This window comes from Watersipora subatra, chromosome 1, assembly GCF_963576615.1.
Source record: "Watersipora subatra chromosome 1, tzWatSuba1.1, whole genome shotgun sequence".
NCBI classification, from domain to species: Eukaryota; Metazoa; Bryozoa; class Gymnolaemata; order Cheilostomatida; family Watersiporidae; genus Watersipora; species Watersipora subatra.
Window position 1 is genome coordinate 3,804,934 of NC_088708.1, and position 24,766 is coordinate 3,829,699.

General features: G+C 37.0%; 1 protein-coding gene across 2 annotated transcripts in view; it reads right to left on the bottom strand.

The window, feature by feature from the left end:
* The window catches only part of LOC137405740 (uncharacterized), a 44,401-nt gene that overhangs the window by 8,237 nt on the left and 11,398 nt on the right, over positions 1 to 24,766 (bottom strand). For both annotated transcript variants that reach the window (XM_068092126.1, XM_068092117.1), the window contains exons 2-12: positions 20,550 to 20,690; positions 15,923 to 16,099; positions 13,152 to 13,286; positions 12,243 to 12,419; positions 7,285 to 7,390; positions 6,616 to 6,841; positions 4,420 to 4,655; positions 3,688 to 3,863; positions 2,269 to 2,328; positions 1,166 to 1,267; positions 591 to 855 (exon numbers count right to left, since the gene is read on the bottom strand). In XM_068092126.1, the coding sequence (XP_067948227.1) occupies positions 591 to 855; positions 1,166 to 1,267; positions 2,269 to 2,328; positions 3,688 to 3,863; positions 4,420 to 4,655; positions 6,616 to 6,841; positions 7,285 to 7,390; positions 12,243 to 12,419; positions 13,152 to 13,286; positions 15,923 to 16,099; positions 20,550 to 20,690 (1,801 nt within the window). The remainder of the gene's footprint in view (positions 1 to 590; positions 856 to 1,165; positions 1,268 to 2,268; positions 2,329 to 3,687; positions 3,864 to 4,419; positions 4,656 to 6,615; positions 6,842 to 7,284; positions 7,391 to 12,242; positions 12,420 to 13,151; positions 13,287 to 15,922; positions 16,100 to 20,549; positions 20,691 to 24,766) is intronic.

Genomic DNA, 24,766 nt, shown 5'->3' on the forward strand with positions numbered 1-24,766 from the left:
TGGATGCCGACTTGCTACAAACAGAAATATAGGTTATATATACAGTTAATTTAAAAAGCTATATATATATATATACATACTTCATACTGTTTTATGATAACAAACAATATATAGCAATGCAGCAGTTTCACTTGTAGAATATGCAACTTGATATTAAAAGTTTACATACATAATTTTATGAAAGACGGCTTCATGCACAGTATTACTATAACATATCGTAGAACATACCATATATTACAAATACAGTTAGGTATTTACTATACTAAACGATGATTCATTTTCAAATGCTGTCGCTGCAATTTCTTATTTGAAGATGAACCAATTGACTCAAGCCAACAGCTTCCATTTTCTTGTAGGGAAAAATCCTATACCGATTGAATATCATTTAGAATAGCAGCTGAAACATGTTCAAATACTAAAAGACAGACAATAATATGAAGAATTTTTTGGAACAATTGTGTCAGCGATCTTCTGAACCTTTGTATTTACTTGTTTACAGAAAATGCATGGTTTGGTGGATAACTGTTGAGTAACTGTTAACCTCAAGGCAGGAAGTTTAAAATACACTATGAGTGGGCTTAAGCACTTACAACTGCTATGAGGGGTGTCTTTGGGCCAGTGAACACTAGAGGTAAGAGAGCTGACAGAATGACTGAGAGGTTGGACTGGCTGACGATCGGTAGAGCTAGTGACGTTGCTAGTGCCACTGCTAGTGCTACGGCAAGCCATGCTACTAGCAGGCGTACCGGTACTAGTCATTCCATTTTTTCCTTCCTCTGCCATGGCCCGAGTTCGTGACGCATTTAATATTTTATAAGCTATCCGCACATGTGCTGAGCACCATTTTCCAGATTTCTACAAAAAGCCATGAGAATTGATATTACTGAATGAAAATGTGAAGTGCGGAGGATGTAAGGACCAATGCAGTAGATGTCCCAACAATCCTCACTATCAGCACAACTAGTTACACCAAGGAGTTACGTAGACAACTAGGACTAGCTTCAAGAAATTGCTTAATGATATGTGAGACTTTCCTTTGGTTCTAAACACCCATCTCTTTTATATGCCAATTCGTTTTAGCAAGCATGAATCAAATAAACATGTAAAGGTAGTTAAACCGAATAGAAAACAGCAGTGGCTGCCAAAAAGAGGGAATAAATCAAACCTTTTGAGCATTAAGAGGTGAAGTACTAGAAGTGGCATTGCCTCCTGGTACGGACTGAAACGGTGAAGGGCCAGCAACGGCAGCGCCACTCGTAACTGCGTTCTGCAAGCAAACAGGCCAACACATGTATTTTAAGCTTATGATTCCATTTTGAACAGCCAGCACGACCCATGTGAAAATAAGAAATGTTAAAGGTTGACTTGCAACAAAATTCACATTACAGTGATTTGGTATCATAAGATTCACCATATCTTACTCTGTTGTGTTGTAGGTGCAAAATATGTGGAAAGGTGATTACAAGCTCTTAAAAGCTCAAAAACGAACAGAAAATCGCAGCCACACGAGACCGCCGTAGTTTGGATTCCCTTTCCAAAACGTCTCAAATGTGATGTAGTTGTGAGAGATGGTTTCTGTTTACACTTTCTTGCAACCTTATTAGTCGAAATATTTTCACAAATACACTTCACGCATTCAATAAAACCATGTCTATTGTTCTTACGCGTCTATTTTATCGTCATTGTAATGCTGTCGCTTTTAACAGTGATATCTTATAACTTACCGTAAAAAATCGTTAAACTTTTTAACCTTAGCTCGAAGGAGTACATATCATTGTCTGATAATCATGACGAGCCTGTTGGTCACCTGTGATAATCGAAAAGTGCTGCAAAAATTATTTGCGAAGTATTGGGTCACATGATCAGATTACGACTTGACAATTGAATAATGCCGAAACAAAACTGTAAAGTAGCGAGCATCTATGTTTGATACGGGGTCTTCGGTAAAACCCGAAGTGTTTGTCATAAACTAGTGCTACTAGTTTTATATTGAGCTTTGTATTGGCCTTTCAATTCACGTGAGAACATACGTGACAAGACAATAACCAAATTTCGTGGTTACATCATCGAAATAAAGAGATTCCAATCTACGGTGGCTTTTCGTTTTTGAGCTTTTAAGAGCTTGTAATCACATTTCCACATATTTAACAATTACAACACAACAGAGTAAGACATGGTGAATCTTTTGATACCAAATCACTGTAATGTGAATTTTGTTGCAAGTCAACCTTTAAGCAAGCATCCAGTCAGCTTAAATGATGTACTCACATTACTCTGCTGATTGTAAAAGAGCTGGTGCAAGGGGTCCAGTTTAGGAAACTTGTCAAGCTGTCAACAAATGAAGAATTTGTGTTAGATAATATATAAGTTAACAAATATATGTGTAAGCTATTATATGTGTTAGCTATTATATGTGTTAGCTATTATATGCGTTAGCCAGTGAATAGCGTTATGGTCAGTGAATGGCCTAAAATATAAAAGAACCAACAAGTTGAAATATGATTTAGCTCAGAACTTGACAAAAGACTGGTCATGGTGAGAAAGACTAAAGTCGGTAGTAAGTACGACTAAAGTCAGTAGTGAGTAAGAGTAAAGTCGGTAGTGAGTAAGAGTAAAGTCGATAGTGAGTAAGAGTAAAGTCAGTAGTGAGTAAGAGTAAAGTCAGTAGTGAGTAAGAGTAAAAACAGTAGTAAGACTAAAGTCAGTAGTGAGTAAGAGTAAAGTCAGTAGTGAGTAAGAGTAAAATCAGTAGTGAACAAGAGTAAAGTCAGTAGTGACTCACTACTGACTTTACTCTTGCTCACTACTGACTTTAGTCTTACTCGCTACTAGTGAGTAAGACTAAAGTCAGTAGTGAGTAAGAGTAAAGTCAGTAGTGAGAAGGACTAAATTACGATATACGTGCTCAAATTAAAGCAGATAATGTGAGCCTTTCCAGTTCCAGATTATCTCTCACAATGTGGTAGACACTGCAAACATTTCAGCAAATTTTCTAACTGTAACACTTGGATCAATTAGATCAGATTCTGGTCAATACAGCTACGAGTTGACTAGAAAAATAATCACATAATTGCAGAAGTAGATGTGAACACAATATGTCTGGCATTCAAATTGTTCTTCCTCTTTAACATTGAGAAAGTTATAGCAGAAGAAACAATTTGGCAGATTCAGCAGACATTTTTTTTACATTATTAATAGTTTCTTTTCTGACTGTACATGGCTCTATATGACTGTACATGGCTCTATATGACTGTACATGGCTCTATATGACTGTACATGTCTCTATATGACTGTACATGGCTCTATATGACTGTACACGGCTCTATATGACTGTACATGAATCTATATGACTGTACATGGCTCTATATGACTGTACATGGCTCTATATGACTGTACATGGCTCTATATGACTGTACATGGCTCTATATGACTGTACATGAATCTATATGACTGTACATGGCCAAAATTATGTTGGTGTGCAGTGTGTATAAAAAAAGTTAACAACAGTGAAAACTTCTGGATTTTATTGGACTTTTCTGGAGTCGGCGAGCGAGTCAATCAGAAACATGGTCACATTGAATGAAATAGATACACGGACACTGCAGTGATTTTACGTAGCACAAACATAAAGTAGATTTAAGGGAACAGAAAATACGAAGATAGCAGAAAGCCCGGGCATAGACATACCATCTGCATGAGTACAGCTCCACTGAAATTAGGGGCAAGCGGTGAGTTGGTCATACCAGCAGCTGTAGGTAGGAGAAGTTCAGGTCGGAAGAGAGAGGGAATGGTTGGTCGATCAGCACTAAGCATTCGCCGGTTGAACTCTGCTCGTAGGGCCTCCACCCTCAATGCCTCTTCATCTTAAACAAAAAAAATATAGGCAGTCAACTTATGAGATGAACATAGTACAGTTTCTGCTCTTAGCTAACTAGCTGTTCAAGAGAATCACTTGCTGCCACTCGGACTAACGAAATTACACCCAGAACAAAATCAGGGCGACCGAAACAAATTAGTTGAATGAAAGTTGGCAGCCGTGATGAGGACTTTCAGATGTGGGCTGATGACGACATGTGGCCTGAATAGGATTCGAGTGGCAGTCGAGGGGCCATTGAGATGGCAGCAAGGGCTCTACCACGATCGGTCAATGGTAATGTAAGTACCCCCCTCAAGTGCTCCATAAACAGACATTGTCCTTGCCCAAACCCACTCCAATATCATGCTGTAACAAGCCAGCCTCTCCAGTTGTGAGAGAATACGTAAAGGATTTTAGAAGGATTACACGCTTAGCTTAATTGCTGCCACTTTTCAATCACAGATCTTCAACGGACTAGCTTCTTCAGTGTTTGGGTATCAAACCAACATTCTGAAGCGGACAGAAGGTAAAATAGTGGTGTTTGAGTGCTGAATTGTACTCACTCGACAGTGATGGGTTGTTGGAGAAGGAAGACAGCAAATCTGTTCCAAAGGAAAAGCTAGGTGGCTGTGCCAACCCTGGTGGGTATGAGAAGGGGGCTGGGACGCCATTGGTAGTGCCAAAACTCAGCATGCTTGGGTTTACTTGACCAAATGTGTTGGGAGCAAGCAATGGCGCAGCGTACTGATCGCCAGAGGAAGTAATGGGCTGTTGGGAACCTCGGCTAGTATTCCTCTCACTGTAACATGGATAAAAAGCTGCCTAACAAACATTACAGCAAAAACTTGAACAACGCCATTATTGCATACTGAAATGATTTATACTACATAATTGATTTCCATACTACAAATGTTTTTATGCGAGCTAATGGCATGAAAGAGTGGTAGGTGATGAGCGGTGGTAGGTGAAGAGCGATAGGTGAAGAGCGGTCGGTGAAGAGCGGTAGGTAAAGAGCGGTAGGTAAAGAGCGGTAGATAAAGAGTGGTAGGTGATGAGTGGTGGTAGGGGAAGAGCGATAGGTGAAGAGCGGTAGATAAAGAGTGGTCGGTGAAGAGCGGTAGGTGAAGAGCGGTAGGTAAAGAGCGGTAGGTAAAGAGCGGTAGATAAAGAGTGGTAGGTGATGAGCGGTAGGTGAAGAGCGGTAGGTAAAGAGCGGTAGATAAAGAGTGGTAGGTGAAGAGCGGTAGGTGAAGAGCGGTAGGTAAAGAGCGGTAGGTAAAGAGCGGTAGATAAAGAGTGGTAGGTGATGAGCGGTAGGTGAAGAGCGGTAGGTAAAGAGCGGTAGATAAAGAGTGGTAGGTGATGAGCGGTGGTAGGTGAAGAGCAGTAGATAAAGAGTGGTCGGTGAAGAGCGGTAGGTAAAGAGTGGTAGGTAAAGAGCGGTAGATAAAGAGTGGTAGGTGAAGAGCGGTAGGTAAAGAGCGGTAGGTAAAGAGCGGTAAAAGACCATAATAGGAAGTAAGCCGAAGTGAGTTATGTATGTATTATTATGCAGTGGTGATCGCATTTAAGGGGATACCTAGTAAATTTTTCCGTTTTCCTTGTCATTTATGGCATTAATACATTTTTTATTACACAAAACATTTATATTATCATACTATACAATTTTGAGAATCAATTTTTGCAAACACGCTGTCTGCCACCAAAAGTATTCTAAAAAAAATACTGTCTATTTATTGAGCATCCATTTTATCCTCTCCTCCGATTGCCAATCCTCCTTAACTAAACTCCTTCTAAACTCTAAAGGCTACTAATTTAAATGTGCTTTCATATGATTACAAGTATATGAAAGTTGACAAGCCATGTTAAATTTGGCAAACTTGGTCAATTAATATAAACTTAGTTTTAATTATATTTTTTGCCATAATATGCAGATAACACTATGTTGCACTCGAACTAGACTAAAAAGGTTAACATTAGTTGATTTTTAAGAATATTTATTTGTAGAACAGAATAATCCTTACTTACCAGTGATGCGTACATTACCATAATTTATCTAATAAATACTTTAACAACTATGAATTAGTATCAAGTAATGTGTTTATTTCAAGTGATCACATAACTATGATCCTACTCTGTAGGTCCTCTGAGCCATAGAGGGTTGAATCCATAAATGTAATCCTGCTAAGCTTCATAGAGCTTAGCGGGTGTAATAACATAGGTGCCACACTTACATTAGTTGGTTTCAAACTATCTGAATCAAGGGAATATACAAAGTTCAAGTAATGGAAGCCTAGGTATTAGGTTCAGGCAGCAGCTAGATTTACTAGGTGCCAAATTACAGCAGCACAAACCGCTAAGCAATAGCCTGAACTCAAAATACAATAGAATGAAATGGCAAATGATGGAGATAGCTCTGCACAGCATGCATCCCACAATAAAAACGAGATGTTCACAATCATGAATAATCTGTCATAGCATCAACAAGCTCCTTTTACCTTCTTCAACGATTGGACTAGCCAGATTACATCACTTGATTACTAGATTTGACAGAACTTACTAATCACTGTGTTCTTCTACTAGTTGCACTCTATATAAATGGTAGGCAATAATAAATCGGCTAGAGATCCCAGCAAGTGAGATAATGCCTGATGAATGGATGATTCTGAGCTAATATAAAATATTACTTGCTCCTGTCAGAGAGCTTGCCTAACTAATATTCTAGAGCGAGTGGATTCTATAAAGAACAGCTAGCTCACCTGCTACGAGAGGCAGTACGAATACTACCGCTATCCTTATCCCTTGAACTGATGCTGCCGGTGCACACAGGTGTTGTCCTCCGACTGTTAGAGCTGGCGACAGAATGCACACTGCTGCTTCTTGATATGACGGGAGGCGTCGATGTGCTGCTAGTGAGAGCCGTGGCTGTAGATACTGACGCGAATGAGGGTAGGCTGCTAGATGAATGCTGAGCGACTTCAGTGCCTAATCAAGAAGGAGAGCCCTTGAACTATGTGCGAGTAAATGGTATTACTAGACAGACAAGAGCTGTACAAGTGGTGACAGCGATAGCTAAACGTCTCTTAAGCACTTCTCAACAATACTTAGCAACTCGAGTGTTTGTGTGCGAAATAAGCTAGGGTTTCATCCATACATATACACGTATTTATTATACACGCGCACTTGTGTCTCATTGGCCTTACTATCAGGGGATACTGAACCTCTGCATTATTCTTAGCAAACATAATGCTTCGTGGCAGCTCATTGGCTGAAGACAGCTTTAATAAAATTACAGCATTAAATACGTGTATATGTACACAGGTCATCAGGTAGCTAGTTACGTTGTGTGACAAACAATGCATCCAATGATGCAGCGGCTAATGTAGTATGCTGCATTTAACCGACAGAGCAGATGTGAAGACCCTTACCGCCTGGTGACTCGGCTGCCTTGAGGAAGGGACTAGATATAGAATGACGCTCCCCAGAGCTTACTCTTGATGTTCCACTGACACCTGCAGGCTCATCCGAACATAACTATAAAGACATACACAAACACTAGAAAATGCAATTGGCTATGCGTCATCGATCAAATAAGATATGGCAGGCGGAGCTGAGTAGAAAATAACGGCGTAGGAATAAAAATAGTCTGCTTAAATGAGTTCTGGCAGAGATGTGAACAACCTCTACCTAACTGATTATCTCATCTATGCCTACCTTCTCAAGGATCCTTCATCTAATGACCATGCTAAATTGTCATCGCAACTGCCATAATAGCCTAATACACCACTACCCGGTAAAATAATTAATAAGGAAGTTGTGTCAGAACACCAGGAAATTTATCTATAACCACTTGATGCATTCCTGTCTGGCAGCTGTCGGGCATAGGACCCACTCTCCACTGCTTGCTAAATGAATAACATATTTTGTCGGAGCAGTGGCAGAGGCTCGGAGCAGGCCAACAGTGACATGCTCTCATATTATGATGGGTATGTCACTGCCCAATTTATAAATTCTTACAAAAGACTACCCACAGAAATTGCTGACTTATAAAGTAGCAACTAAAATTCTAGACAGACCTACAGTATCTAGTAGCCACATAGCTTTAAGAGAAACAAGAGTTTCCGCTTTAAGAGAGCTTTTAAGTGGAAACAACGCAGCCTTATGATGCAAAATTCATAATAACAAATATATTACTTACAATCATATAAAATTAGCGTCTTTCAGAGTGATTTTGAGACCTTAGTAAATAAAACGAAAAAAAAAAGATTTTATCATTTAATATGATGCAAAAGGAATGCAAAACATGAAAATAATGATTTCTTATGGATTGATGAACACGAACATTGATAGACCATCTGAACAGCTCTTTTAACAATAAGGCTTCTATAGCTGTCTACCAATCTCTCGATTACCTGTAGTTTGCATCTTCTTTAAAAGAACCATTTCCTACAACGTTTATTCCTTCACCTGCTATATGTGATATTCAGACTGTATTAAAAATCCAGCATTGTATTTCCGATTAGCCCGTTCATATAAGTTTGATATACTAATGAAATTAAACTAACATAATTTTAATTAAATGTAAATAATTTGAAAACAAGATCAAATAGCTGCACATGCCATGTAAATCTGGTGGTAAACATCCAAATTGCTTAACAACAGTGTAGTTAGCATGCATATTTTATTAAATTCAAAATTACTTTTTAATAAAATATGTAATTATTTCCAATCACATTGTATTGCAAAAATTTCATATCAACTTTTAGCACAAAAAATGGAGCCATCATTCACAATTTGACGGTTCTTGCACCATTCATGTCCTAGATTATGTTATAAATTGTATTATGCGTAAACTCCTGAACACCACTAAATGCAGCAAAGCTTTTCTGCATCAGAAAACCAATAAAAAAACTTATCAACATTTCAAACTGATGACTTACTAGACAATTTAAATAACCTTTCCTAAAAATTTGTTACAACTGCACAAAACATTCAAAAAATCATTTTACAAAAGTTATGAGCAGTATTTGGTTAAAAAACAAGCTGATGGCAAAATATAATGGTTTCAGATTTTGTGGTCACCAGTAAATTTTGAAATCCTCCTTGAACCAGCATGTGAGCCATTGAAAGAAGTTTGAGCATCTTGGTAAGCTTTTTGCTATTTACATAAAATCTAAACTTTAGTTAGCAAATTAACTGTTGTTCATTTCTTAAAATACCAAGTCTGAAAAGGGTCAGTTGGGGAATGAATTATTCTCATGAAGGTGAGAAACAGCGCAAACCTTCAAGTGGATATGCACTAGTTTGCATAGCAACAACCATTATCTTTATAAACGGCGTATACTAGCTTCCTTGGCAACAACCATTGTCTTTGTGAACAGTATGTACTAGTTTCCATAGAAACAATTATTTCCTTTATAAATAGTACGTACTAGCGTCCATATTAACGGTTATTCTCTGTAGGAACGGTATGTACTAGTTTTCATATTAATAGCCATTTTCTTTAGGAGCGGTATGTACTAACTTCCATAGCAACAACCAATATCTTTGTTAATAATATATACTAGTTTCCATAGCAACAGCTAGTGTCTTTATAAACAGTATAAACTAGCTTCCGTAACAGTAATCATCTCTATAATCAGTATCTGTTGCATATAAATTGTTACAAATTTCCATCAGTTTTTTTCTCGGCCTACAATTTGATCAGAACAAATAGAATCACAACGCAGTCACGTTCTGAATGCTCCATGGTCAATTTTAAAACGTTCTGTAGCAGTAGCCACAAGCACTTTCGCGTGGCCGCTGTTTTGAAAGAAATTTCTTTGGTGTGACCAAATACCTGCCATTAGTGCAGTATTTGCTTTCCCTATCTACATAATTCCTATTTAATAGTTATAGTACCATCCTAATTTAATAGTTATAGTACCATCCTAATTTAATAGTTGAAGTACCATCCTAATTTAATGCTCGCAGTTAATAGTTATAGTACCATCCTAATTTAATGCTCGCAGTTAATGGTTATAGTACCATCCTAATTTAATGCTCGCAGTTAATAGTTAAAGTACCATCCTAATTTAATGCTCGCAGTTAATAGTTATAGTACAATCCTAATTTAATGCTCACAGTTAATAGTTATAGTACCATCCTAATTTAATGCTCGCAGTTAATAGTTATAGTACCATCCTAATTTAATGCTCGCAGTTAATGGTTATAGTACCATCCTAATTTAATGCTCGCAGTTAATAGTTATAGTACCATCCTAATTTAATGCTCGCAGTTAATAGTTATAGTACCATCCTAATTTAATGCTCGCAGTTAATAGTTATAGTACCATCCTAATTTAATGCTCGCAGTTAATAGTTATAGTACCATCCTAATTTAATGCTCGCAGTTAATAGTTATAGTACCATCCTAATTTAATGCTCGCAGTCAATAGTTATAGTACCATCCTAATTTAATGCTCGCAGTTAATAGTTATAGTACCATCCTAATTTAATGCTCGCAGTTAATGTGCAAGCCTTTATGCAATGTTTTACGACTCAACCTCATGATCCACACCGTTATAGAAAAGCATTCTATATTAAACATTGATTTCCAATGGCTAGACATTATCTTTCTCATCTTAACACGCTATAAGTATACTGTAAGTGAATCTTACGCGAAGCAACTGAATAACAGCAAGTCTTTTACCTTATGAAGACTATTAAGGCTGTGCATACATGGCAATGGTCATAGAGGACTGTCCAAACAAAATAAAATAGTTTTGGGAATAGCATCTTGAGATTTCAGACAATATTAATTTTTTGTAACTTTTTTAGATTTTGTGAAAGCTTTGTTTTATGATATCTGTATGCTTGAGGCACTAGATTTCTCTGAAAAATAAAATAGGTCAAGTGACGTGTCAGTCTATTTAATAAATGACAGTCATTATTGCTCGGACTCAATACAATTATAGACACTGTTGTAATAATACAGTAAGTAATGAGGTATTAGATATATTTTCATGCTTTTAGTCAAGATTTAACCCGACATAGATAGATAAGAAGTATTGTAACATCGTGAATAGCGTTTAATCATCAGCTTCATAACGTTCTAATGCTATGAGAACTCATAGCTCCTTGAATGGCGGCCCCGCTGATAAGGCTACATGTACTAATACAACTCTCTATATAGAGTTGTCCACACATGAAAAATATACCAACTGAATATGATTAAGATAGGTTGGAGTAAAAACTTTATAAATATTCCAATGGATGCTGTAGCAGCTGTACCCAAAGCATGCTTAATCAATGCCATACATGAATATCTAAAAAGCTGCTATTAGATAGCGAGAAAACTAATGGAGCCCCACGAAAGTATTTAATTGATCTATTCCGCACTAAGCGCAAGCAGAGATTTATTGAATAGGTAATGCTTTAAGCTTGTGTAGTAAATGCCAAAGTTTGTGAAAACCCAGCGTACCATTATACCATTATACCATTATACCATTATACCATTTTACCATTATACCATTATACCATTTTACCATTATACCATTTTACCATTTTACCAATATACCATTTTACCAATATACCATATAATAATTCTTCCATATCTCCGTCTCTCTGACTAATTGACTCTTAGATTCCAACTCACTTATACAATGTTTAATCTATTGTCAGCTAAAATTGTAATCTTTAGAGACCTAAAATTGTAATCCTTAGAGACCAAAAATTTTCAGTTACCGCTTCAGTCTTTGCTGCATGTTTGTATTTAAAAGTGAAACTACAGGTTTGAATTACTGAATTAAATCGTAATTTTCACTGATTGGAAATTATGCTTTTAACTGTTTCAGTAGTTTTGAAAAATATCTCACGTCACTCCATTCAACCAAACAGCACACTTTGTTTTTTGATTGATTTGTAAAGAATGCATCAAGACCCCATCTAAAGCTTCATTATTTAACTTTTTAGCAAGAGAGTAAATAACTAGAGTGATTTACTGTTAGAAAAAATTCTGCAGATGAAGGTACTTGCATGGTGAAGTGATGCATCAATTAACTGATTTCACTAACGCATTCAGCGCTCTAGTGATAATGTCTGTGTAGAATTCCTGCTAATAATATAAATACACTCAAAACCAACCCCAGCTCAACGGTTCAGGTCCAACGAAGGTTCCATCAGATTATCCGGTCTATAACATTGTCTCCGCTCTAATATCTAGCTCAGGTTCATTTCACCAATAAACTTTTAAAATTGTCGAATAATTGGCGAATGATAGATAAAAATCATTAACTTCATTATCAAACGGAAGTCATGACAAATATATATGTTACTTTGCAAATACTGCTGTGCTCAACTTATCACTACTGCACAGTATAAATAAAATGAAACAAGCCATAACTTACTTCCTTCTTGCCGGGTGTGTGACAGGCCTTGAGTGGTGGTGCTTGCAAGAGGTGGGTTGTCGACACTTGTGTAGTAGAGCTCTTGCTGTCCTTCACGTCTCGCTCCTCTTTGATTGATCTTTCCTCCCGTGTCTCTAGCATTGGCTTGCTTAATATTTTGCAATTCCCTGATTTAATCTGTAACATGAAATATCCGGTGTCGGTTATTGATGGTGTTAAAGATATGTTTTGAGGAGGCTGAACAAGAACGAGACTCTCCCAGGGATTAGCGGTGAGCGACTCGACAAATAGCCAATAAAACCAAGTCATACCAAGAGAGGCTCTCAAAAACTAATAGACACTGCAATGTCAGCGCTTGTTCTGAAATACAGCCCGAGATAGACAAAAGCGCAATGCCAATTTAAATAAAACATTTAGTGAGTGAGTATTGCTTTGACATATCTTTAAAGGACAAAGGTAAGCAAACAAACGAGACGAAAAAGGTGAAAATACGTATCAAGTTGGTATAAGCGAGGGAAAATCCAAGAAGGCGAAGGAAGCTGAAGATTTTAATGAAGCTAACAATATTTTTACACGCACAGACTAAATAAGTGGTGCTTGACATGTCTGTCAAGTGGTTAAGCTCAAATATAACAGTCATAATCAAGCACTGCCACTTGAGTTAGTCAGAGAGAGTCTCGGTGACTGTGTTTTTGTGTATACATGAGGGATAAAGCGAAGTGGCAATAACAAGGTTAACAGAAAACCGTGTGAATAACATCTTAAAAACAAATCATCACAAACAGAATATAAAACTTACAACAATTAAATTCAGTTTGAATAATTATCTACACTCATTTCTATAACCTGCTAAAGAGGGTATTTATATAACCAAATGAGTGAGATATTTTTATAACCCACATAACTAACCTTGTAATCTGGTCCTGTTACATCAGATTTGAATATGTCAGGTGGATTCCACAAGAGGCCAGAAGATTGCTTTTTATCACTATATTTGGTTTCAGTTTCTTCCTTCTTGACAGTAAACTTTATGGGAGGTATTTCCTGCACATACATTAGTAAGTGAGAAAACACCTGTCAAGCTAACTGGTTATTGGAAGCTGAAGTTTGTACACTAATTTTTTAAACCAAAAATATCACCATTTTATAAATTATACATTTCTTTTAATTTTAAGTTCTGACCATAAAAAACTATGAAAATGTTAAATAGCAGATGCAATAGTTAAAGACATCTTGTGACTTACTAGTAAACAGAGTTTTTGCATCGATGGGTGATATGATATAATCTAGAGATATATTAATCAACATTAATTACGAGTGCATACAGAGTAGCGGAGTTGAACTCTGAAAGAGAATGACATGCAATTATAATACATTGTTGAATAAACATAATACTATCCAAAAAATGTATCAATGATGGTTGGTAGACGAATGTTCAATTTGTATTTATATGTATAATGTCAATTAAATACAGGAATTTCTCAAATACAAACGAAAGTACCTTTTAGTTCCGCTTTAAATAATTACGTATAGTACATATAGGCTACCGCCAATCTATATTATACATTCTGATGCATATAAGAGTTGATGAGTCAGATATGCATTACTTCTTATAAAAAATACTGACGGAAAAAATACTATTTCATTACAATATTCTGTTAATTTAATTCAACTACAGTCACGCCCCAACATACGAAAAACTCCTGATACGAGCTGAATTTCTAGCAAGTTTCTACCTTGAGATACAAGCTGGTTTTCGAAGGCCACTACACTATATGGCCAAGTATGCGAGACGCCACTTTCGAGAACAACAACGCTCAGTCTATCTCCTTGAATCAGTTGTAGAAAAGTTTGTAAAAGGTTGGCTAAAAGTTATAGCGAACGAGAGGCCAAAACAGCTTGAATGTAAATAAGAGATTATTACGACGATAAAATTAAAGTAAGTTTCCACAATGTCTGTCGCGAAGGTAAGAACTCCATTCAGTAGTGTACATAGTGATGTTACATTTTATTACAGATCATAACAACTAAATAGGTATTGCAAGTACTGAATTACAACAATTAAAAACATGTTTTTTCACCGTAATATCCTGTTTAGGTGGTGTCTCCATAGCATGGTTACGAATTAATTTGTAATTAGTGAATTTATATAGGATATAGTGCCTTGAGATGCGAGTAAATTGACATACAAGCTCAATCCCAGAACGCAGTAAGCTTGTATGTTGAGGTATGACTGTATATGTTGGTTAAAAAAATATTTTGTGTAAATCTTTTATTCATTGCTTTTCATGTATATTTTAGAAAGTTGACTGGAGCCACGCCTTTACACACCTACAACTATGTGCTATTTGTACCACTTTCAACTATTTTTTAACAAAATGAAATAGCCATCAACGCATAGCATTACTATGTACATTTTAAAAACATATGCTGCTTGGTTGTTAAGAAAATGTGTTGAAAGTGCTAAACTTTAAAGCAACACTTAGAATTCCTCCTTTTGTACGCTAGTCGAGTACTAGCCAGTCAAGTGGCTGTTCAGTTGATGTACTCCGAGCACTTCAACCAAGGTGTGTCAAAGAAATTCCTCAAAATCCTTCAATCACCTTTTACCATCAATTATACTAAAATCGACATCACAGAGAAACTTTGTAGAATATTTTCACTACAAAAGCCAAGCAATGTTGGGCTCACCTCCTAATAACACGTCATACTGCAGGTGCAGAATGCAACCTTGACACAGAAACATGAGGTTTCAACCATGGGCAAATGTGAAAGAGGTGAAGTATAAAAGGAGTGACATGTGAAGAAGTGATATGGGAAGGACACAAACGGGAGAGGTGTAAAGTGGGTGAGGTGTTTAACAGGAGAAGTAAAGGGGCGAACTGCATTTAGGGGTTGCCAATGTAAAATGACAACATTGGCAACCCCTACAGATGGGAGGTAGGGAAAACGATGTGTGAAATGGTCAAGCATGAAGGGATGATATGTGAAAGGGTCAAACATGAAGGGATAATATGCGAATGAGTAAAGCGTGAAGAGATGATATGTGAAAGGATAAAGCATGAAGAGATGATAGGTGAAAGGGTAAAGCGTGAAGAGATGATATGTGAAAGGATAAAGCATGAAGGGGTGATATGTGAAAGAATAAAGCATAAAGGGATGATATGTGAAAGAATAAAGCATGAAGGGGTGATACGTGAAAGGTTAGAGCGTGAAGGGATGATATGTGAAAGGATTAAGCATGAAGAGATGATATGTAAAAGGGTAAAGCATGAAGAGGTGATACGTAAAAGGGTAAAGCATGAATAGGTGATACGTGAAAGGTTAAGGTGTGAAGGGATAATATGTGAAATGATAAAACATGAAGAGGTGATATGTGAAAGAGGGATGATGTGTGAAAGGACAAAACATACAGGGGCTGACAAGATGATGGATGAATAAAGTGAAGATTTGTGAAAGAGTGAAAGGAAAAGAGGGCAAAAGGGCCAAGTTTGAAAAGGCGAAGTTTAAAAATGGTGTTATGTGAAAGAGTAAAAATAGGAAGGTGACAATGCGTGTAAAGGTAAAAATGTGAAAGTGGGAAAATGTGTAAGAGTGAAATGGGAAGGAGTTGAATTGTGAAGGATGAGAAGCGAAAAATTGGTGAATCAACTGAAAATATAAATACAGGGAATGAATACCTGTCTGGTGGAGGGCTGTGAAGAGACTGGGAGAGCTACCATCTCACTCGGTGTAGAGGAAACTGCTGGAGACCCTCCGTTAGAGTCAGCCACTAATGGTGATATTTTAATGGCCTTCTTGGTTTGTTTTGGTTTGGATTCCTTTGGAGATTTGGGTTCTTTGAGCTTCTGGGCACTCTGCAAAATGCATCATGAATTGTACTGCCTTTTAGAAACCTCTTAATTGCTATTTATCAAATCTCAATATATTTATAAGTCTCTTGAATAAACCACACAAATCCTCTAAACATATCTCTAACTAACCAAGAACTTGAGAACTTTCTATATGGCAAAATACTTCATGGTGGATCGCAAGGAATAATAATTCTTATTTCACACATCGTGATACTAACTAACGAGACAAGCGCCTTAAACTTATAATTTGAACAACTTGCAACATATGTGTTGTTGAGTTGCTAGTTTCTGACACATGATTTGCAGATGATATTCATACGAGTCCAGAGTAGCCCATGTTGACTGTAACAAAGTCCTCGATGGCGTTAGTCAATGTATGAGCGACTACATGAGGCTGAACAAAGAAGTTGCAAATTGGATGGATGTAGTCAAGCTCGATTTCCATAAGCAACCCTTTAGTAAACTACGGGTGCTTTCAGGTCTACGGTCTTGTGACACCCTGTGACAAAGTACATCTTGATCGATCAAGATACGGTATAACCAGAAAAGTGATTTCAGTCATCCATTGTTGACTCACAGAACAAGTGAGTGACAGATTCTAGTGAATGCCGAGTCTAGAATCTGACCCTTGAGTATGATCTGTAGATAATTACTGACCAATTTCAGTATATACTGTCGCGATATTTACTGCTCAAGGTGAGTAAGATTGGCATGTGCCATCGAGCTTCCCAGACGAGGAAAAAATTGACCTGGAATGTTCTCAGAGTATGCCAGCATTCTGGCACATGCCTGGACAGGTCTACCACTGGAGGGTAGATCCATTCTGGCACAGGCTTGGACAGGTCTGCCACTGGAGGGTAGATCCATTATGACACAGGCTTGGACAGGTCTGCCACAGGAGGGTAGTTCCATTCTGACACAGGCCTGGCCAGGTGTGCCACTAGACTAGACGATAGATCCATCAGCGAAACGAAGAGCTTGCAAACCATTGCTCGCGCACTTATAAGGCAGGTTTATTCACAACGGTCTATCTGTCCCATTCATTCCAGATTGCTACTCGCCAAAAAGGCAAACAACAATATTATTGAGGCAGATCGATAGAGCCATGACAAATTAATTTGCAATGTCTAACGTTTATAATAAGAATAGCTCTATAACATTTACAATAGGAATAGTTCTATAACATTTACAAGGCTCGATTAAAATTTAATGGTGGTCTGCACCAAGTACGATCTGCATAATCAGTGGTATGGCTAGTTGGAACACTGCCAAGTGTTCCTTGTAACAACCACACTATCAACACTTCCTAGTAAGATATTATTAAACTAGATAAATGGCAAAGTAAGGGAAACCGAGTTTTACTGGTAATACTAAAACAATAAATAATAAAGTTTGAATAAAAAATTGCAACCGACGATTCCAGCTTTCTTTTTACCAAGTCGAAGTTTCAATCAAACCTTCCGCCATTTCAACTTCACTAGCTGTTGGCGACCTTGACATCTCCTACAGGATGAAAATATTCAATGGATTTAATAATTCGCGATTTTGCGAACAGTCTATTCCGCGAATTATTAAATTCCGTGAATAATTAGCTCTATTTTTAGACACAAGGGAGAATAACTACTGCCTCAAATTAAAAACTAGCCGCTAGGCAGAAGTAGTAAACGTAGCCGAGTTCCAAATTTTTAAAAAATCATCACCGGGGCTTTGAGTTAACCTAATTGCCAATGCATCCCATTTCTGCACAAAATTATTCAAGGTTGTCACAAGTTATTCGGCATGGCGTCGTCATCGCAAAAGTTTCTTTTACATTTTTTTTACTTTGAAATCGACTCCATCAACCTCTAAATCGTCATCAACTTCAGTATTAGAGGTTCTAATACCGAAGTTGATGACGATAATGATTCCGATCTGGACATTATGGTACGTATTTGATTTGCAATGCAGATACATTTTTACATAATTAACCAATTAATTTCCATGATCGACTCGTAGTTGTCAGATAAATAGAAACCTAAACACGTGGTGTATGCATGTGAAGGGTTAATTCTATTGCTAGTCGCAATAGAGTTAACTGTTAATAGAGAGTGATTGTGTTCATCCGCAAATAAATTAGTCCGCAAATATGCATGAAAAAGGCTATTTGCACGGAACTTAACTCAGCGAATATATATCCTGTAGTGTATGCTTGTTATCACTAAGTGTTCATAAGGCAATGGCACAATACAGATGCAGTACCGTTATGCATAGAAATGAGTATTGGAGCTAGATTAGTTGATAAATCATTGCTGCATTATGTACTGAATTATGTACTGAATTATGTACTGGATTGCTCAATTTTAGACTTTTGACAACAGATCAGAAGGAACACAATGATAATGTCTGAGAAATATTGAAATGATTTGTATCTTTAATATCAATGTTCTCTTTCTGAAATTAATGTTATTCAAGCTTTGTAATGCAGCGCTGAGACTTAAGTTATTAGGCTATTCATCGTTGGTTATGCTACAACCCTGGCAGACCAAGTAGACCAAGGCACCATGTAGACCAAGTAGACCAAGGCACTGTGTGGACCAAGCAGACCAAGGCACCGTGTGGACCAAGTAGACCAAGGCACCGTGTAGACCAAGTAGACGAGTGCCTCATGGAATGCTGCATGTGAAGAAAACTTTTTTGAGCAGACGCCCCAAGCAAGCTGCTAGCTGGTTTGCCCCAAACATGGCTCTCAGGTTTGTGAAACAGATTTTGCCTTTAATGCACAGCTGATAATTCCGTATTACAATGGTCAATTTCATTTAGCTACAAACCCTAGTTATTGGCAACGCCACACACCTGAGATTGGTGAAACTTATTATCAATGACTATTGCATTTGTAGTATTTTACTAATAAAATTTTGCGATAAAAAACCAAATAACTCGGCAAAAACCTACTCAAAAAACTACTTTTCCTACTGAAAAAAGGAAAAGTTTTTTCTTTTTAGGATACTGATGCAGGACTTGTCTAAATCTTACTGTTAGACTTGAATGAAACCAGGCATTAAACATTAACAATCTCTATCAATTTATGTTTGAGATGATGTATACAAATGTACATGTTATAGAGAGGAAGAGCAAATTGAATGACTCAGTGCAAACCTGCTCAAGTAACTACCAAAAGTTATACTACCATGTTGAATAATTAAGCAACAGTCAAACAGGTTAACTGTCTTCACCAATTTGAGTATTAGTCGTTGGCGCAGTGTGTAACAAATGGTGGAAATCGCAATGTTAACCGAAGTTTAACCATATCAAGATCAGTGGAAAACATATCAACTCGCAACATATGGTATTTATAAGTTCATAGTTTTATTACTAGCTGTATGGATAACTCCTGTCATTCGCGTAGGAGTCTCCAAGAACTATATTTTGTGGAATGAAGTATGCAACTTCCATTTAATTCTACGCGTATTCATAAACTTTTATATACATACCCCTTTCGGCGATATTCCATCGACACGGTAATTACTCTACTGATGACCCGCGAACGAACCCAATAAAACATTTTGGCAAACACCATCTGATGTTGTTATAAAACTTTTAATTATCATAGCCTAAAACACCTGAGCCACAGCATCACCAGACATACACTTATCCACTGTCAGCATACCCGAACTGACTTGGCTATCTATCGTTTTTTTTTACGTCATCACCCTGTGTGCACATGCGGTCGTTCACGAAAAAGCCGCCATCTTTGTAGAAAATGATCGTCATTCTCCTGAATAATAGTATTTTTCGGTGTTATTTTGATACTAGAATAAAAAATTTGCAAACAAAAGAATTGTTTGCAATAATTAATTGCAGAAGCTTCATGTTTTTAACGATAAAAGTTGTCCATAAAGATGGCAGACAACAATAGAATGACGTCACAAAAAAACGAAGGATTATGCATTATGTCATGGTTGTCATAATTATTACCAACTTCCAACCCGATGGCAACAAACTACATTTTCTCCAAAAATTATGAAGAGTGTGTGATTGGAATCCAACCTCCTCTTACATAATTATGCTCAATTTAGTAATACTATGCTGCAGGTAACCTGAAGGCATGCAAATATTTAATGTAAGGATCATTGACAAAAAACATTATTTGTGGCAAGACTTTTCACATATTAGCAAGAGTTCCATAATGGAAAGCATATTAACAACACAGAGAATGACATTCACATTCTACTACAAGTTGCAATCAAAAATATCTCGATTCACTTTCATGAGCACATTGTGATTTTGAACCTTTGCAGGTATGATAATTTTTATAAAATGTTAGTTAATGTCACAAACCAAAAGCATTTTAATTAGCATGAAATAAGGTTAAGGAAAATTTTTATGCATGCGTCTTCTCATATGTTTGCATCTTTACAAAACAAGCATAAATTCTTGTAATTACTATATGTATGCTGAAGCGAGATCCACCAACCTTCGTACGTCTGCGGCTAGTTGGTGAGTTTGAATCTCTAGAAGGAAGTTTGGGCGTACGAGGAGAACCTGTAGACCTTCTTTCTAGCAGATAATCCATTCTTTTGTTTGTGTATGCATTGCCAGTTGCCTCTACAGCAACCTGTAGGAAGGTATGCAAAGCTTTGTCAATATGCACTGAAAAGTAAGTATTGCCTCTAGACACAAACATTTGACAGTTACCACATCTATGTGATTACAACTACTGATAGCCGTAGGCTAAGCATTTCATCAAAATAGCAAGCACAAAGCGCTAGTGGGCACAGCCATCCTGTCCTTGTTAACTAGCGAGAGGCCAGCAACATGAATACCACGTGACCTGGCCTTCCATTACCACAGCATGATGCATGATACGCTATACTGGTTATGCAAAGGGTCTGCAGTAGTGCTGGGCACGGGTAGTAATACTCGTGGGTTTATCTTCTCTCGAGTATCGGGTAATAGAGATTTCGGGTATTCCGGTCCTTCGGGTTCGGGTTTTGACTTTCGAGTTCGGGTTTTGGTACACGGATCCGTCGGGTAGTGTGAACAAAAACTCGGTCTATTGCACCCTGCGCTCTTAGTCTGGGGCCACAGGGCATTTCTGTGTCATTTTTGCTAAGGAGGCACGACAATGGGGTATAACGAGTCTTTAATTTAATAGATAGAATAAAGCATCTCATACCTTATTTACCATACCTACCGGAGATATTGTAGTCAAGCAGTGATTACTTGTTATTAAAAGGTGAGTAGAAATACTTAAATCAAATTTTATTTGCGCAATTAGCCAAATCAGCTTCGTAAACAAATCTATGCCTTTTTCAATACGGCGCGTGTTTGCTTTCACCGATAACACATAGGTCCTTAGTCTGTTTCCGCTATCGCCTTGTTAGAAACTGCCATCAGCGTTGGTAGTAGCAGTGAAAATTTAATAACTCTGTTTAAATTGATTACCACAGCTAGCTATTATGGATTACATAATTCATTATAACCAAGTTTTACTAAGCCAACAAGCCTTACTAACGGAAAAAGCCGATAATGTAAAGTTTTTATGAGATTTGGAGCACCATCTACAAAAAATCAGAGAGGTCCATAGAACATGCTTAAGTATTAAGCTACCATAGACCTTATCTTCTGCCACCTGTTGACACGAAAATTCCCTGGGGCCCCAGACTATCTTGACTGTTTAACAATCTGCCTGTTAACGCTGCGAGTACGAATGTCAGTCGATAAAAACTGTAATAAATGATAAATAAATTGAAAAGAAATATAATTGCTTTGTAAATTTGAAGATATATCTGTTTAAAAAATTTAAACATAAAATCTATATCAACAAACCCGATACCCGAAAAACTCATAGGCAAAGAAATACCCGAGCCTAGCACTACTAGCTACCCGATACTCGACAAACCCGAACAGAAGGGGGCGGGTTTAAACCCGCTGACCGAGAAGTACTCGTGCCCAGCACTAGCCTGCAGGGGTAGACAAATGGTGATCATCGGTGTGCCATGCCCGAACTAGGATCTATTTTATTAAAGGCAGTTAGCACCAAAGAATTTTTACTGATCAACTTATCAATATTTAGGAATTTCTTCTGTTTTTCTGGCACAATTTAAAAAAAACTATTTCATGACGAAATCAAGGTTAACAGAATAACAGCGCCGGAACCTGTATTATTTAAATCTATAATAGTCTAATAATATATGATAAAAATCTCTACTAAAAATATTAAAACCGGTTTCTTTTGATGATAGAAATTTGATTTCTGCCACCCAACACTCAATATTATGTGACACAAAAATATTATCCCTGCGCTTCTCTGCATTAAACATAATATCTGTAAGAGTTGTCATTCGTCTAATAACATAATTGTAGACAAGACCCATGAAATTGAAACAAAAATGTAAGTTGTCAAATGTAATATCTAGTTGATTGTTACGCTGCAACCTAAATAGGTTTGAAAACTGTGAGCTGTCTAGGAGGACCAGCAGATAATCAACTGTGGAAAGTGACTACTCTCACAGGACAATCACTTTTACAAAGAAACAATTCAATCAGTACACTATTAGGCTATTGTCTTGATTAGATACTAAACATTCATGAAGTGACATGCAATCCAGTTTCATGGAAAAGCTAATGCCAGAACAGCGAAAGTGTTTTCAACAAGTTGTAACAACATTGTGCCCATTTGCAACACCAGAGCCAATACTAATTTATAACCTAGTGTTGCAATAACATAACAGTCGGTATGTATTTTCATAAATAGTCCAAAGCTAGGCAAGTTTATAAATTCCATAATAGATGATTACTATTCCCATTGAGCTCAACTGCAGCTTGACTATTTCAGTATTGACCATATTTTTATCGATCTGTGCTTTGCTTGTCTAACAACCCTTATATCAATATTCTAATGTATCAAACCTTTGTCGATCAAGGTATCGTAGACAGTGGCTCACCGATAGCCATCATGTGATGCATCGAGAATACCAACGGAATTACTAGCCACACAGACACAAGTCTTATAAAACAGCCAGTAAGCAGCAAATTAGTAGTACTCCCTTGAAGCATATAGAATTAATTATACACTGAAGAAGCAGGCCAGTGACGATGTGATTCGCTGTCATATATGCCTAGATAATAAAAATGGATGTCTGTGTGAAACTTTTATGTTCAACAGACTTTCATTACTACAATACAGTGTGTAACTTATTTTGTTAACTATGAATGTTATAGTCTCACAGCAACTCGCATATTCTACGCTAAAAATGTAATACAAAACTTTTCAAGTCAAAATGACCAATTTATGGGTCATCTAGATTCTTGATAGTTATTCCTCTGACATCAGTAACTTTCACTAGACTATTAATGGATGCTGAAAAAGCCAACATTTACTAATCTCTTCTCAACAAATCCAGACTGGACTTGAAAAAAAATTGCGTTGTAATAATTTTATAGAATTGCCGCTATGATCTTTCAGTAGTTGTTTGCCAATACTCACAACAATTCCTTTCTTATATTTTTATTGATATAAAACTAAATATAGAGTTTTATATTACTTCTGATTGAGGCGAGTATATTTATATTATCTGTAAAGATACAAATTAACCATAGAATACTTGTAGGTCTACTGCAGTTAAACCAAGTACGTATAGCACAGATACTCACAGTATATGAGATATAAAATTATAGATACCACACAATCAACAAAAAAGGTGATGGCACGTCCTCTTTACAATAAAGACAGTTTTTTGAGTTGTAGTCTTAGTTACACAGGATACAAACGGTGCACTGGTAGAGGTGGTGAGGGTGGCACGGAGCTAGTCCAACTAGGCCTATGTGAATTTAATAAATTAACATATATTCTATATTGGATATCTTTGAAATGTAATCTTTAATTATCATGTTTCATGTAACTCTCATGAAATCATTGGCTTATTTTCTTTCTCTTTCATCACTACTGCCACACTCACTTATCTTTTTGGAGTCCATAAAGTTAATACTAAAAAGGAAGGTAAGAAGTATTGTTTAATAATACTCGCACAGCGAAGAACTAAAAACTTGCTCCAAATTTTATGCTGGGTCAAAAAATTGTATGTTGAGGTAGTCGTAAGTTGTAACGCTGTAGTAAAAAATTCTCCTACAACGTACATAATCCGTTCCAGGTACATTTACGACTTTACGTTATAGGGATTTTATGCTATACGAACAGTACAATACTTGTAAATTGCCTAATCCGTTCCAAGATCTTGCCAAACTCACTCCTTTGGCCATACAAAAAAAACTAGACTGAACTTTTCAATGTAACTGCAGTATTATTGGTTTGCATCGACAACTAATCTCCTTTTTCTTATCCCTTTCACTCGTTTTATGGCTCATGATTGCGGTAATTTTACAATAAGTACATCTCCGACATCCATTTACAGCGATTTGTTTATTTTTTCTAGTCAGCAGTCTATTCTGCAGAGTAAAGCTAATAATAAATGCGTCTACAATAAAGCAAAACAATATTTTTACTATAAAAAGAGCGGTGTCTACCTGTTCATTGTCTATCTATAACTAAGGGGTCAAGGTTAGGATAAAAGACAACCTTCGACGATACTCCAACTCGTGACATTAAGATTGGTACATCGACGTTGTAACACTTGCGCCAATCGATCACCTTTTAGCATTTATGAGCAATTGCGCGGCTACCCATTCTCT